We start from the raw sequence: 15,844 nt of genomic DNA, 5'->3' as shown, positions 1-15,844 counted from the left end.
GGTTCAAAGAAGGCCAAGTTAAAATTTACTCATCCATTCTCTTGGGCCTTGACTTCTGGATTACAAAGATCCTCTTGGGAAATGAAATGTGCGTCAAATGGAGCTAAGAAGACTGTAATTGTTGAATTATTGCAAGTGCATCCTTTTATCCCCCTATTTCCAAGAGATGTGTGTGGAAGCTACCTCATGTGGAAACTTGGCGCTTTGCACTGTCTTCTTCTCCTACCGTCTTTCGGAATACACTGTTGGTTTTAGCGACAAGGGTTGGGTTGGCTGGCTTAAAAACTTTCGGAACTTTCCACTCAGGCTCGACAAAACTTGATCCATGAGATGCATTTTCTCTTAGACGGTCCTCGGAAAGACCAGATGTCCGAATCATTTTTTGGGTGTTAAGGGATTCACTTGGGAAGTCTTTGATAATAGAAAAAGCAACACTGCATTAAAAGAAGAAAAACGATTGAGTATCTAAATTTCTTCGTCCTTTGTTAATGGATTGAAGCTCCAACAAACTGTAAAACTAGACCCGGAGGGATTCTTGTGGTGGCCAGGAGTAACTATCTAGTGCAGTTGATATATGTGTTGGATCAGATATTGCTTGATATTACCAGCTATAAATCAATTCGTTCGGGTGTTTACTCGACCCCTTGGTGTTGAAAAGAGGGTGGTCGTAATATTTCCTCAAGTTTCTGAGCCAAACTTGTGCACGCCATTTCTCCTCTACACAAGAGTGGGTTTTGATTATTCAGGAGCTCCTCGGTTCCAAAACACCCTTTCGATTCCCCTTCACTTGCGCTTCCAGTGTTGGCAAAATACATGTTCCACTTTGAACTTGGTTTTTCACTTCCCCTTCTCTGAACCCTCCTGATATATCCTATTTTTTTCGAATACCCGACTGAATGTTATGGCCCGTCTACGAACTCTCTATAAATTACCACCCTTAGCAGAACTGAATATATAGATGGAAATGAAATTACTCTCTTTCGAGCTCTTTGAGAGTCGAAGCTGCGAATTGGCTGAACTCTATCCCCTCAGAGATACTCGTACTTCAAACAGGACAGCATTCACAACTCAGAGTGTTAAGTTTGAACATAAGTGGGAGGATTTCTTGGCTATTTTCTGAGTTTTCCGCCGAGGCAATTTCGCCCCGTCATTTGGGACTCGCAAGTCCACATCTGGCACTAACCACTTCAAGGTCCACGCTCATTCCTTGTGAACGGATGCGCGTTCTTTCCCCGTTCCTTCGTTGGTTTAGCTACTGTGTAGTCGATGGTCGAGGGACATAGAATAAATGGCCCCATCCCATTGACACACACAAGAGAGAAAAGGTAAACAAATTAGCTTTGAGTTGCCTCTCAGAGGGCTTGTGTACATGTCCTGTGCTATATATGTGTGTGTGTGTAGGCAAGACAGAAAGAGAGTGCTACTATGTACTACATGCATGTGTTAGCCCACCACTACCACTACCACCACCATCATCATCATCATCATCATCTTGCCATCAAACACATTGAACACTCCGAAGAAGGCCGTTTTGAAGAGAGAGAGGGAGTTCAGTGCCTCTGGAACAACATGGCAGTCGCCGCATATGCTTGCTGTATGTATGTGCGGGTTGGTAGGCTCGTCGTTCTTTACCTCCACATTCCATTAATGTTCCTCTTCGTAAACCCTGGTAGAATGGCATCATCCAATGTTGGCAAGGACACAGAGGTGCTTGAAGTAACTTAGGACAGCTCCTCTTGTCAGAGAAGCATCCCACATCTACGGGCTCTGAAAATCTGGTACGTTCGTATTCAGGCCTTAAGAGGAGTACCTTCATGAAGAACACACAAACATTGGTGTGTTTGTAGTATGTACGTAGTACCTGCTATGGCCCTTGAGTGCCTTTCATCCCACATTATGCATGTGCATTGGCTCAAACAAACCGCACCATGTGTTCCTCTTGGAACAGAATACCCCTGAGCAAATACGCTCGTGTTTCTGATTGTTTTAATGTGGCAACATAGCAGACGACATACGAGGTGTTGTTGATGGAATAGGTTCAGACTTTCAGCTCGTATTTCCATTGTAAAGGCCTTGGTTCCATTCCCAAGGGAAGACCCACGCAGCCTCCAGAGGGACAGCGATTTTGATGCGCTGAACTACTCATTTATGTTGGTACATAGTCCACAAACATGACTAAGGCAGGCTCATCCCAACCATATGTTGTTGTTGATGATGCCGTACGGTGAAGACGAGGACGACATGATGCTGAATATTAACGAAGGGTTCATCACAAGCGATATTATCAATGTCAGGACCGAGATGGCGAACGAAGGCCGTTTTTCAGTCACGAATTACAAGGCTGATCGCATGAAGAAGATTGAAGAGCTTCTCCATAAACAGTTTACATACTGATATTGAAGCACGTTGTCAAAAAATGTGGCACCCAATGCGGAGAAGTAAATGAGCGAACGTTCGACTGATGCGAGAGAAGCTTGTCGCTTGTTCAAGAAATGAAGAAGAAAAACGACGACGACCATGACATAATGGTCGGAATCGGAATTTAATGAGGTGACCAAAGAGGCCTTGATGGCTTGTGCATGGCTGAAGCATCCGATTCAATCCATGCGTTGGTCCGCGTTCGTTGTTCTCTGATCTTTCATCAAAGCGAAGCTTTTCCGCGAAACAAAGGCCGAGACAAAAGAAGAAGTGGCCTTGAAAATGTTGTTCCCACAGGCCTGAGAAGAGAATATAACAACCGTGAAAATACAAGAGGCAGACGGTAAACGCAAGATACGGCCGCCCACCCACCTTCTTACACACCCACCTACCCATCCATTCAGTCAGCCGAAACGAGAGGGCCCGAAAGAGAAAAAGAAAATGCTCATTTGGGTTGGAAAAAAAGAACAAGAACTACAAGAAATGATAGAGGACATAGAATACGGAAGCGAAATAGAATAGAAGGGCCCCCTCATCAACAATGGATCTGCTTAAAAGGCTCGTACATCCCATCGGACTTTGGGTGCACTCGCCTCCAAGAAAAGAACCGAATCCTAGTACTCGGATCTCTCTTGGATCAAAACGGAACAAGAGGAAAGAGCGGGAAGCGACGATATGAGAAGGCATAATGTGCCCTGATGTTATATGCTGTTGTTTTTTCATCGAAGGCCATTTTCTGGGCCGATGAAGTTCAGTCGAAGGCCTGCAGTTGAGGCTCGAGATAAAAGCATATGAGGCTCATTTCGTGGCGATGAGAGTGGGCCCGAAACGAGTTGCATCAAAATCTCAGGCTATCTTCATGAGTATATTGTAGCATTCTTGCTCGGTCTGAATCGTCGAGGTACCGGAATAAAAGAATGAGCTTTAACGAGAGCAGGGAGGGACCGATATGACCTTGCAAACTGTTTACTGCATTACTGAATCTTCAGCTTCCTCCTCCTCCTCTTCCTCCTCCTCCTTATTCGGAGGAGTGGAAGAAGCCCTCCTGCAAAAAGCAATCTAAGGCCGCCCATGATGATCTATTGCTCGTACATTTGTTCTTCGACAAAGTAAGACAATAGCCGGAATGTGTCTTGGCGGGCGGTTACCTCCAAGTTCGCAAGGGATCCGGCAGATGCCCACTGGACATGAAAATAGAGAAATCATTCAAGTCAAGAGAGAGGAAGGATTGATCGGGCTTCCTTTCGTTCGAGCCTGCAGTCCTAGCTAGGACTACGGCCATATTGCCAAATTGCCCTGGGACCTCGTTCTTAGGCAATTTCAGGAGGTTGACAAGAAAAGTAAGATAAAGAAGCTCGTTGATGCCCTCCCACGAGAGAGGATCAAGTTTGCTATCAAGGTCACAAGTCTTTTTTTTTGGGGGGGGGGGGATGGAATTCCACTCAAGTTGTCTCCTTCTATCCTACTATTAACAATTGCATTGGAGACAACAAGGCGAACAACGAGAACGGTATGTTCCTGGGAGCGAATTGTAATTCCTAAAACGAGAATGGCCAAAGCCGTTATTAGCCATGAGCTTTGACCTTAATACGACCGTATATTGTGCTGTTCCAAAGGAAAGCAATGAGAGCGAAAAAAGACCAATCTATCTCCTACGCCGCCCTCCAATGAGGAATAGCTTCAAGCCTTGTCGTTTTCCATTAGAATATAACTCCACTCAATAAATGGCCCTCAGGGGTTGGAACACTCAATCAAGAGGTCCAAAGCATTGTACAAGCACAGGAAGAGAGAGAAAGAGTGAGTGAGAGAGTGCAAGAAAGAGGAAAGAAAGAAAGAGAGAAAGTGCTTGATCCAAGGAAGGGAGGGAGGATTCTGGATTTCCAAATGGGGGGAGGCCTTCAGTGAAAAAGAACCCTCATTATCCCTGATTCTTGATCCAGAGCCGTGTCAGGCACAAATAATCAGAGGTGGACACAGCGAACTCTGGACACAAATGCCAGCGAGATCTTCTCTGGCCCTCTTGTCCCGGAGTACGACATACCCTAGGGAGATTAGAACATGCCTAGGACGCCCTTAGAGTCTGGTCCAATTAGAACAGACAGTCACGCTGATCCGTCTTGAAGTCCATAAATCAAGACCCAGCGGGGACCATTTGTCATTCTTCCGCGCTTAATCACGTGTTTCTTTGCTTAAGGGAGGGTAAAAGTGAATGTTTCAACGCGATTTTTGACTCACTCTCGCTCCTTTTCCCCACGCCTAACCCTAGTTCAAGAAAGCTTCTTGCACCCACAGACACGAAAAGACTCTTCCACACATTTCATCCCCTCTCCCTCTACGTAGTACTGTAAGTACTGTATACCTCACATGTACACTCGGTAGTGTACGTCCACAGCAGTCCTCGTTCCCTCTCGTCAATGGATGGTAGACGTGAAAGCGAGCAAGTAGTCTATTTTCCCATTGAATGTTTCTTGATGTCTTTTCAATGTTCCAGCCCTAAGATAGATCGAGGGAACGGAATCATCTTGGCTCCCTAAAGCCATGGAACCTGAAGCAGCCATAGGAATAGTGATGACGTCTAGCACTACCTAATGATCCTTCTAGGCCAGTATCATGCTTATTTGGACAGGGAACAAACTCGGAGTTGATCTTCATACGTAAATAATTGCTCAAATGAATGGAACTCGACACAGTTCATTCTGATCCATAAACTTTACGCTCTCTAAATTCAAGTGGAGAAAAGTTAATGTATTGTGTGGAACTGGGCAATTTTCGAGAGCCTTCAATGCACTTCACTCAAGTTCAGTTTGCTTTGGGGAAGGCCCGCTTCTGGATGATTGGCTTGGAACCACTACAGGATTTGAAATTGAATTTCCGTGCACTAAATTTAGCGGCATGCATCGATGGGCGGGCGTCGTCTCCACTACCCGAATGGCCAAATGGTCGCGAGCTCAAGCCTTCCCATCTCATTTCCACTTGTGCAGAAATTGAACCCACACGAAATATCGCCGACCAGCTGTCATTTCGAGGATTTACGCAGAAATGGACACCCTTACAACTTCCACAGCGGAAGATTTGCTCGCGAATGAAAAAGGTCAGCACCATTTTGTTCAGAACACCATGGAGCAATTTGTGTGATGTAGGAAAAAGTTTCCCCTAAATTGTCTGCTCTTTTCATTGGGAGCATTTCAAAGGGCAGAAGCAGGAGGATTTGGGGTCCCTAATGTGGGGTTGGACGATCCCATGGCATTTTCCTTCAGGGAAAACCTACGGACATTCACCAATCCACACGGGGAAGTTGGTGCAGGTTTTATGGCACCTTCAAATCATTGGCCAAGTCTTTGGAGGTAAAGTTTTCAAATAAATTAGGCTTTGTACCTGTTCAAATAATGTATGGCGTCATTTAGGTCACCTCCAATTGATGGCGAGTGACTTCCTCTAATCCTCAGGGGATCATTGCTTTCCCTCGGTGATTCACTAGGGTAAGAAATGTCAAAATCAGGCCGAAAGACGGGAATACTACAGGGAACATGGATGGAAGGGGTGACCAAAACGAAGAGAGGAGTGAATTTCAAATCACATTACAACTGGCCTCACATTACCTGCTTGTGGTTTGTGGGTTTGGAACTGTCCTTATGTCTCTATCTCGGTGAAGGCAAGTCCGTTTCTCTTTCCATCCAAGTCAACCACGTTCGGAGAAGAAAAGTTTTCTCCCTTGAAACATTAAAAACTTTTTAGCCCTGAAGTCAGCTGGGGATTTTCAGAGGCACAAAAATGATTGATTTTCCCTTGCCAAAGCTTCTTTTCCGCGCTAGTCTACTGGGGTATGCTTGGATAGGAGAAGAAGATCAACTGACTTACACCGGCATCATAAGTTTTCGCCCCCCAGAATAAGCATTGCGGGTTGGTCGGATGGTTGGCTGGTTGACTGGTTGACTGGTTGGGTGGTTGTTGGCTAAAAGAAGAAGCCGAGGCTCGTCCTCGACTTCCTGTTCCTTTTTCCCGTGAACGCCTTGCGTGCCTTTCTGCCACCGCCATATGGCTTATTGAGATATATTTAGACAACCAAGCTGTGAATCAGACAAAGTTTCTCTAGAATCTTCTCCACATTTAGAAAGAAGAACGAACGAACGAACGAACAAACTAGTTTGCCTCACTCCCTTGAGTGAGTCCCGCTCAGCTATGGATTGCTTGTGGTCCAAAATGAAGGTCTTCTTCGGCTCAAGCAACCTCAGTAAACCTCAGGGGCTCATTTTGGTGTGATTGGCCAACCCGAGGATATCCCGAAAAGCAAAAGTCGAGTCAACGTTGGATCCCAGCTCCATTATTTGAGATATTTTTTATTAGCGTCTAATATGCGTGTGGACCAGGTTTATCCATACCGCACATAAAAGACTGCCACGAGTCCAAAAGAGGCTGGAAACTCGTGCGGTTTGGTGGCCTAAATACCGAGATCCCCCTGGATCATCGTTTTAGAATGCGATTCCAGCCATAAGCAAAAGAAGTTGAAAGGTACATTCGGTAAAAGCAAAACTCGGGTTTTTACTGGAACTTTAAATCCATCTCCCTGGGCATTTTTTCATCTGCCAGAGGCACGAGTACTTCAGGCTAGAAGATGCTTGTTCCACTTACCTTCTTCAGCCTCTTTGGCGGATGCTGGCTTGACTCTATTCCTTCATTCATGGACTTCAGTCAAGTAAAAGATGAGCCAAGGCCAGAACGTGAGAGGACTCTTGGGAACTTGGGAACGAGCAAGGCGAAGAATGATGCAGATGTGCCGCATTTAAGATTCCAACTAGGCCACAAAACACCACATCAACCGACACAAGATCACATCCCTATAAACTGCATGCAACCCTCCGCTTCCGTTTTGGCCGCAAAATGATTTGAATTTCCAACACAATCTTGCTGTTCCTGGAATTCTGACAGATCTGACCTGAAGCCTTGGCCGTACAGCAGGATTTGAATTTCCAACACAATCTTGCTGTTCCTGGAATTCTGACAGATCTGACCTGAAAATTTGGGACGGGACTCCGGTTTCGGGGAGAAGTTGTAGAAACCAGTTGACAATTGGAGCAGCGCTTTCATGTGAATGTGTTCCATGTGGTCCCTCGGTAAGCGTCTTTTTGCGGTCCGTAAGTTGTTTTGGAACCTCAACTTGGAATCCGTCTTTCTTTTTGCTCGTAAAGCCAACTGAAGTCCTTTCCAAGTTCCAACCGGTTGAGTGTGGATGGCGGCGGGAAAAACAATGGAACTCACTTTCGGACAGCTCTGGCAGTTTCTTCGGTCTCAGTCGGAGATGTCAAAGCACATTGCCACAAAAAGTGTCTCGAGAACAATTGTGAAAGTGACATTCATTGCTTGGGAGTGAGCCCAAATACCTCCGGAAATATGGCGTTTCGACTCGGGTGCCTGGCCCCTTCCACTCCTTGTCACTGGAGAAACAAAAGCAGCAGTGAGATTGAGCGTCCCACCTCCTCCTTCTCTATCGTTTCTTCAACATCATTGTTGTTCCTCCACCACCACCACCACCACCATCCAAGGCCGTGGGCATTACTCCTTCAACTCAATATTGAATTTTTTGCTCCAGAACAGAGTTTCCAAAAGTGGGATGTTCAGGAGGACGTACGTACAGTACAGTAGTACCTAGTGGTGGAAGTGGTGGATGTGGCGCTACCAAAAGCCTTAAAGAACATACATCAACAAGGAAGGAAGACTACCACTCCTTTCTACTTCTTGTATCTCAACTCCTAGGATCCTTTTGGACAGATGATCTCGAGAGAAAAGTCCAAAAATAAAGTTGCCTTGCCTTAACTTGAGCTTGGCGCGTGTTCCACCAACTAAAGTAAGCACGAGTTGTGCCATGTGTCGTTGTTGTTGGACGAAAGAGAGGTCATTTTATTCGAGTTTACCTTCCCATTTCGGCCTCCAACACCCATCCACCCATCCACCCCAACGAGGCTTGATTGAATCCACTTGAGGCCTTTGAAAATGACTCGACCATTGAGCCTTGTATCGTTGGCAGACCTGGTGGAACGAAAGTTGTTGGTCTCTGTTTCTTTTCCCCTCTCATTTTGGAGGCCTTCTCCCTGCTTCTCGCTTTTAGCAGTCTCCATCATTCGTTTCGCCTTCAACAAAGCCAGTAAGGAAGGCCGTCGGTGTAATGGGCGAAGTCGTGGACGATTGTTGCATTCCGCCTCCTTGTTGAGTGAGCACGGACCCACGAGGTCGAAACAAGGATTCTTGCTAATTTTCCGCTTCGTAAAACCCCCTCCCAAAGAGAATTTGATCACTTAATCCAATGGCAACCTTGATACTCCCAATTGCTCTACTGCCCTGCTCCAGCTCATCCTCGGCTAATGCAGTCTCCAATTCGTGAATAAGGACTGGGCTTCGCTAACGACTCCGTATCATCTTAAGAACAACGACCAACCATATTACGAACTACGTGTACATACCTACTTACACTACGAGTCAGTTCGACTTTCCCCCCGATCTACTAGTTTCTTACTAGGCCATCATGCATCCTCTTCTTGTTCAATCTCCCTTGGATCGAGGAAATGTCTTTGAGACAAAGCCGAGAGTGTCGCCTTAGTCATCATAATCATCATCATCGTTGTCGTCCTTCGAAAGACACCAAGTCAAATAGAACTTTCCAGCGGACACACTCACACACCATTTCGAGAGATCCATTCATTTTGAGCCTCTATTAACTGTTGGACTGGATAAAGACGGGAGACCTTGAGCAAACTTTCCAACAAGGAGAACTATGAACTGAGAGCGGCCAACATTAGATTTTATTCTCGGTGGCAAAATAACTCAAATTTCCAGCTTAATATCGCTTATTCTGATCACTTGAAGTGGACCCATAGAATTGATGTCGTTTGTAATACATCCAATAGGAGCTAGACTTGGGCTTCCAATATGACAATCCCGTTCTCTTTTTCATCATTTTCATTACTCCACTTTGAAAACTTTGAAAGCTTGGTAGTGATGTCAGTATTTCTTCTCATGGTGATGGCACAAAATTAGTTTGTGATAGGAACGGTCAAGATTCCGGTAATCTGGTAAAGGTTGAATCTACTCTTGGGTTGATGAAAGTAAAAAATGACTGTGAACTTTGGGTCGCCATCAATGAAAACTCCAGTTTATTTAATGGCGGAAATAATTTTGAACACGCATTGAGGAGTTGTCATCCATGAGAGTAATTTTTTTAATGTTTAACGAGCTTCCCCCCCCCTTGAAGCCGCGCAAAGCTATCCAAATGTGCGGTTGGATATATCAGCCTTTTAAAATCAGATGTATTATAACGATAATTGTGTTCAGCCACATCTTGAATATACCATGCCCATTTGGGCTCCAATGAGTGCCACAGGTTTGCAAAAGGTCTTGTTTGAAGATGTTTTGCCAGGAACATTAAAAGTATGCGAGAGCTCACGTATTGGCAGGGGCTAGAAAGGTTGGGGCTGTACGGTATTCAGATAAGGTGCAAAAGATATCTAATAATGTACGTTTTCAAAAGAAACTATGAACTTTGTCCCAAGCCAGATCAATTCTTGTGACCGTTTTGACTTACCTTTTTTTCATTGTTCTCGGGCTCATTCATTGTCCAATTTTGCTTCCCTCTAATAAGAGAAATGTAGGTGTTAATAGTTGGCAGGCTTAAAGTCAGGCTTGGATCAGATTTTAACCAAAATTCCTAATCCGCCTTAAATTTAAGAGTAGACTAGCTCCGCGAACTAGAAATTCGTTGGTGGATCAGATATCGTGCGAATATTAAGTTAAATATGAGTCAATGAATCATAAACCGTTCATCTTGAAATGATGGGGGTCGTATTCCCTGTAGAGGCAAGGAAGACGCAAAAACATTAGGAAATAAAATATCGATCCGTCATAATTGTCACGTAACGCAACTTTTTAGGCAAACCTGTAACAGGAAAAATGACTCTTGTTTTCATTTTAGTCTCCTCCATTTTTACTTTTACATGTAGATTGCAGTTCTGGCTATTGTAATGCTATTATTTTAGAGGAATCGTCAATTTTGATAAATTTATTGGTTCATTGAAGACTACTGGCCATTATTATTGAAATTCTGTCTTATGCATCTAATCAAACAATGGTTATATAGCACCTTTACATTAAACCAAAGCACAAAAGATGGAAATGGAAATGATGAAAGCCCGCTAAAAGTGGTCGGATTTTGGGGAAAAGCCAAAGGTCAAAAAGATGAAATAAGAGGTTGCGGCGGATTGCTTGAAGTAGCTTCCGCGCTTTTGTCTATTTTTGCTCAGTTCCTCTACGGGGAAAGAGGTTTGAAATGACCTAAGACTTAGAGGCAAATGTTTTTCGACTTTGGTTGATCTGAATACTACTACAAGCCTTCAGAAGCTTTTCTTTTTCTGATTATTCATTTTCTGTCAGTATCATAAATGGATAGTTCACTGAAATGTGCTTTGTAATGAGAAAGTATCCTCTCATAACTTCTTTGAGTGGATTGTTCCATAAAACATTTGACAGAAAAATAGTTGCCGATTAAGGTGTAGTAGAAAACCCCAAAAGACTAGTTTTTAACCCTTGCTTCAATTCAATGCCTTAAAGACGTGCTTTGTCACGGAAAGTTATCAAAAACTCACGCAACCTTCTTTCATTATTTTCGTCTTCAATGATGATTGGATAAAGATCGCCAGGAAAACTAGAAACCAGGAGTTTGAATAGCTAAATCAACAAACTGAATTAAAGTGCTAAATCCAAAACTCAAATTAAGTCAATTAAAGCTATTTCTTTCTTTGAATCTTTATTGCGAGTTTGAGTCTCTTCGAGGTCGGCTGTTGAGGCGATATAATCCACTTACACGGGGGGGGGGGAGACCTGGGATCGAACCCATGAACCCGAGCAAAGAAGCTCGGTTGCGCGTTAACCAATTGCGCTACAACCTTCTCCCCAATCTAGAAATCTAATTTTATTACTTTGGTCTATTCCAATGACTTTTCAATTTCCTTTTTCTCTATCTAAATAGATTGTCAACCGTCTCCTTTATTTGGGTAAACGTTATTCTCCACCGATTAGTTGGCGGTGCTACTTTTTAAACTTAACCTAAACTTATAAAACCTAACTTAACATTACCTAACCTAACCCAACCTAACCTAATACGATATTAATAGCCCTTAAAGTCTCTATCTAAACCTTTCTAACAGTTTGTCACAAATTTAAAAATGAGCACCGCCAACTAATCGGTGGAGAAAAACGTTTATCCTTTATTTGTTTATCAGTTGAAGGCTCTAGGAATGTATCAGTCGCAATATTTGTATCCCGTTTTCTTAAAGTTTCTTTATCCTCATGAAAAACTCATAGACATTGACACTTAGCCATAGTGAAACATTTTGAAGCCTTTGGATGTCATCAATCTTCCTTTGTCAAAATTGAATCGATTTACATAGAATTACATTCAATTTAACCATGTCATAACTTCTTCCAAGGTAATCAACTTGCAATAAAAATTGATGTAAAACATCAAGTTTGACTTAGTAATATATTTATGAATTTGAAGTTCTAGGCTAAGTGCTTGCGTGTTAAGCAAGAAAGATGAAATACACTGAACAAGATAATAAATTTTTGCAATTCAAATGCAAATGTAAACATGATATGTCATTTGAATGTCTCAACTGCAACAGCTCAGAGGTATCTAATTACAATTGCATGGGATTGAAATCACAAAATTTCCGTTAGAATTTCATACAGAAGTCCCTGTTCATCACAAATTGCTGTAGAGTGGCAGAATGTGCGAAATATTTATGTTATGTAATACTGAAATTCAAATGTTACTCAATAGAACCCTAGGGTTTATCAGATGTGTTTTGCAAGGCTCTAAAAATTTTTCAGTGTCACGAGTCTTTTAAATGGTAAAACAAGACTCAGACTCGAGTCCTGGGACCACATATGGTTCAAAAAACGACACGCAAGTGAGTCTTTTCGATACAAGAAGGGTTCAAGGTAAAGAACAAAAAAATGTCACGATCATTACTCATTAGAATTGGCTCATAACGACTTGAGACTCCTATCAGTTCCAAACTACTTGTTGAGTTCTCTTGAAACTCTAAAAATCGCACAATTGTGGAAATGGAAAGCCCTCACATAGAACCTATCTTCAAGCATGATCAAAAGGTTTTTGTAATCCTTCAAGCAAGTAGGCACTAACTACGAGTAGGTTGCTGAATTCGATCCAAATTCGAAAAGTCTGATTTGTTGCATAGTTCTGGTTCGAAATAAAAATGCGTTATGACGCAGATGAGCTTCGCTCTGATTAGACGGTTCTTGTAATTGGACATTTTTGCTTTGGTCTCTCCTTTACAACATTAGTTACCAGTACTGTTTATTGGTTCCACTTGTATAGTTAATGCGACAAAAATCTTTAAAAGATATTGCAAATGAGGGAAATATAGTTTCCAACTTAGTATGCAACTAAAAATCAAGTCACATTTGAAGCTCCACTTCGCCTACATATGGGGATTTGGACCATTGAATCTCAGTGGTCCATACCCTCAGATGTAACCAGCCACCGGTTTGTATGGCGAAACTCAACCCGAACATGGGCCAGAGTTGAACATATATATATATGTGCGTTATATAATGCAATTACAGAAACTTGTCTCGCAATATCTGACCGAGTGATAACAAAAGTATAACGGAGGTTTTTTGTCTTCTTTCAGGATAATCAAATAATCGGTTCGGTTAACTATGCAACCACATCAACTAGAGGGTGGCAAGAATCCACATCAAGGTCAAGATCCTCAATATCAGCAGCAACATCACCATCAACAGCAACAACACCAACCACAACACCAACATTACCCAATTCAACCGCGACAGATTCAGCACGCGCCCCCACCATCTTTTATTATCCAAGCGGACGAAGGCCATATTCCAGTGACCCTACCAGTGAACGTAATCTCGAATCCCGTAACCAGCCAAGCAGGCCCTCCGCCAATCCCAGTAATGCCCCCAGCTGGTGGTGGCGTTGTATACCAGCCCCCATCGCCTTCGTTCACTCCTCCTCCGCCAATTGTCGCTGTTGATTCTCCCTCTAACGGCAACCGGTCAGGTCCACGACACAGACCTAAGGCGTCCCGCCCATCTTTGGCAGACGAAGCTAAAGAGGCGGTCTTGGGTGGCATATCCCAAACAAAGAAGTACTTCCAACAACACAGCAACCAGCAACGACAAAGCCTTTTGGTCACGGAATCGAAGCAGAACGGCATGCACAACGGCAGTATAAGCGGAAATGTCGGTGTAATTGGAGGTAGGACCAATTTCTTTGTTTTATGAGTGGTTGGTTGGGCTGCCCCAAATAGATCACTGGCTTGGGGGATGACCCTCTTCTCTGCTAACGTTGCAGTTTATGAGGAGGATAGGTTGGGAAAAAAAGAACAACCTCACTGGGTGAACTCACCAAGTAAGCCAAGCCATGACCCACTGACAAATGGACGGGGATGCTAGGGACAACGCATTCCTGTTCTTATTCAATAAAGAAATGGTCCCAGGGCACTTTTTGATAATCTTTTAACTCAATCAAATGACTGAGTCTAAAGTTATGCGCCCTCAAGTCTCCCCTCATAATTATACACTAAATTAATTGGGTAACCTTTTTCTGGTGGTAATTGATTACAAAAGGGCTAACTTATGCATTATGTGTATTATCATTTACTCCTCTTTGAGAGGGCGTAACTTTAGATCCTCAGTTTTGATCATACTGAAAATCAAAACATGTAATTTTGGTGACCTGCAGTCAGTCTCGTTTGAAGGAAAGGCAATGTTTCCCAAATGTTCACTCTAGGCCCAAGCAAACCCGTCCATTTTCTAGTGGTTCGTGGCCAAACACTTGGGGCACGTTCTGGTCTTCTTTGGACTCATTTTGGCCCCAGAGGCCGAGTGCTGTAAATTTAAGGCTCTCCAATCTGGGACCGGCCGTATTTCCTCCTTTAGCTAGAAGGACCTTGAAAGAAACAAGAAGAAAAAAAAGAAACAAGAATCTTTATGAATCAGTGGAGCGCTCCACATCTTCAAAGAAATAAGAACAAGAGGCCCATGTTCACAGAGGAAAACTAAACAACCAGCACTCTTATTGCAAAGAAGAAGAAGAAGAAGAAGAAGAGGAGAAAGATCTAGATGTGCCGTTTTGGGGTTCCATAACTTGCATCCAAATAATGAGATGAGGTTTTCCTCCTGAACTCAGCTAAGATAAAGGCTGTCCTTTCTTGTTCTTGCATCCAGCTGAATCTAGTAGAACTTTTACGATATAGCATTTTGGTGCTATGCAATAAAAGCTCAAATGAGCCTCGAACCCTCGGTCTGAGGCTCTCTGTGAAAAGATTGATTCGTTTTCAGAGAGGCCTGTCAGTACGAAGAGGAGGATGAGAAGGAAAGCAAGCTTGCCATTCAAGGCAGCGGCTTTGTCTCGCGCAAATGGATAATGACTATTCCCTCTTGTAAGACAAGGTCATTCCGACAGCATGACCGTGGCCTTGGCCCTTGATCTTCTCCCCACCACGTCATCTCCAGCATCATTTTTACCGAACATGATTGGGATATTAGCAAACAATTCGCTTTAAAGTCCGATATATGTATGTAGGTGTACCCATTCGCATTGTATGAGGATGTGGTTCGTCCTTAAGAGGTCGAATGGAATCTCCTGATACCTGTCATCTTGATAAAATGGATGTGAATCTAGTATGCCTTGGCACACAATCATCCATTATGCCATTCGCATGCAATGTGTCAGCAGAAAATGTCGAAGGTGCCTACTTGTCTCTGGAAGGTTTCCATACCGAAGGTTTTTTTTAATTGAAGAGTGAAGACCAAGTCCATCGATTCTTGAGAATTAACATGTATTTACGTAGAAGCAAAATATGAAGGATTTCATTCATTGCAAAGCTAGAGCTCTGTTGGACGTCATGACCCCTTTCTTTGGGGATGGGAAGAGCCTTAAAGAGTGGTGCTAATGCAAACATGATGATTGACGCTATTGCGACCTTTTCCTTGTATATCGATCTGGGTTAGCAAATCAGGTCCCATCAGTGACACCTTGGCAAGATCAGAGAGATTGGAGCGCCTTGCCCAATATGGCACTACCACTAGGGTGATGGCCTGTAACTAAAGAATGCGAGGAATGACTTGGTGGAACACCAGGGACATCTCAACGAGAGTGGCAAGGAGGGAGATGGGAAAAAGGAAACCTACCAAACCAACCCACCAACCCGAAGAGGAACTCGTCCTTTTCCTGCTCTCTGACTTCTGATTTGTTATGCACCACCACTGTTTAAAATGGAATTTTTTTCCGCTTCGGTGGATCATACTTCCGAGCATATTCGTCCATTCCCAATTGATTGTGAAAGTAGTTGCACCTTTGGGTTCTTTGTTTTTTTTTAAACAGTGT

General features: G+C 43.4%; 1 protein-coding gene across 2 annotated transcripts in view; it reads left to right on the top strand.

Moving 5' to 3' along the window:
* Positions 1-15,844, top strand: part of LOC131887763 (band 7 protein AGAP004871-like) — a 63,803-nt gene that overhangs the window by 23,917 nt on the left and 24,042 nt on the right. For both annotated transcript variants that reach the window (XM_059236441.1, XM_059236440.1), the window contains exon 2: positions 13,122-13,711. In XM_059236441.1, coding sequence (XP_059092424.1) covers positions 13,150-13,711 — 562 coding nt within the window. In that variant the 5' untranslated portion in view covers positions 13,122-13,149. The remainder of the gene's footprint in view (positions 1-13,121; positions 13,712-15,844) is intronic.

The sequence above is a fragment of the Tigriopus californicus genome, chromosome 10 (assembly GCF_007210705.1).
Source record: "Tigriopus californicus strain San Diego chromosome 10, Tcal_SD_v2.1, whole genome shotgun sequence".
Taxonomy (NCBI): domain Eukaryota; kingdom Metazoa; phylum Arthropoda; class Copepoda; order Harpacticoida; family Harpacticidae; genus Tigriopus; species Tigriopus californicus.
The sequence above is the reverse complement of the archived record's forward strand: the minus strand, read 5'-3'. Positions and strand labels throughout refer to the sequence as shown.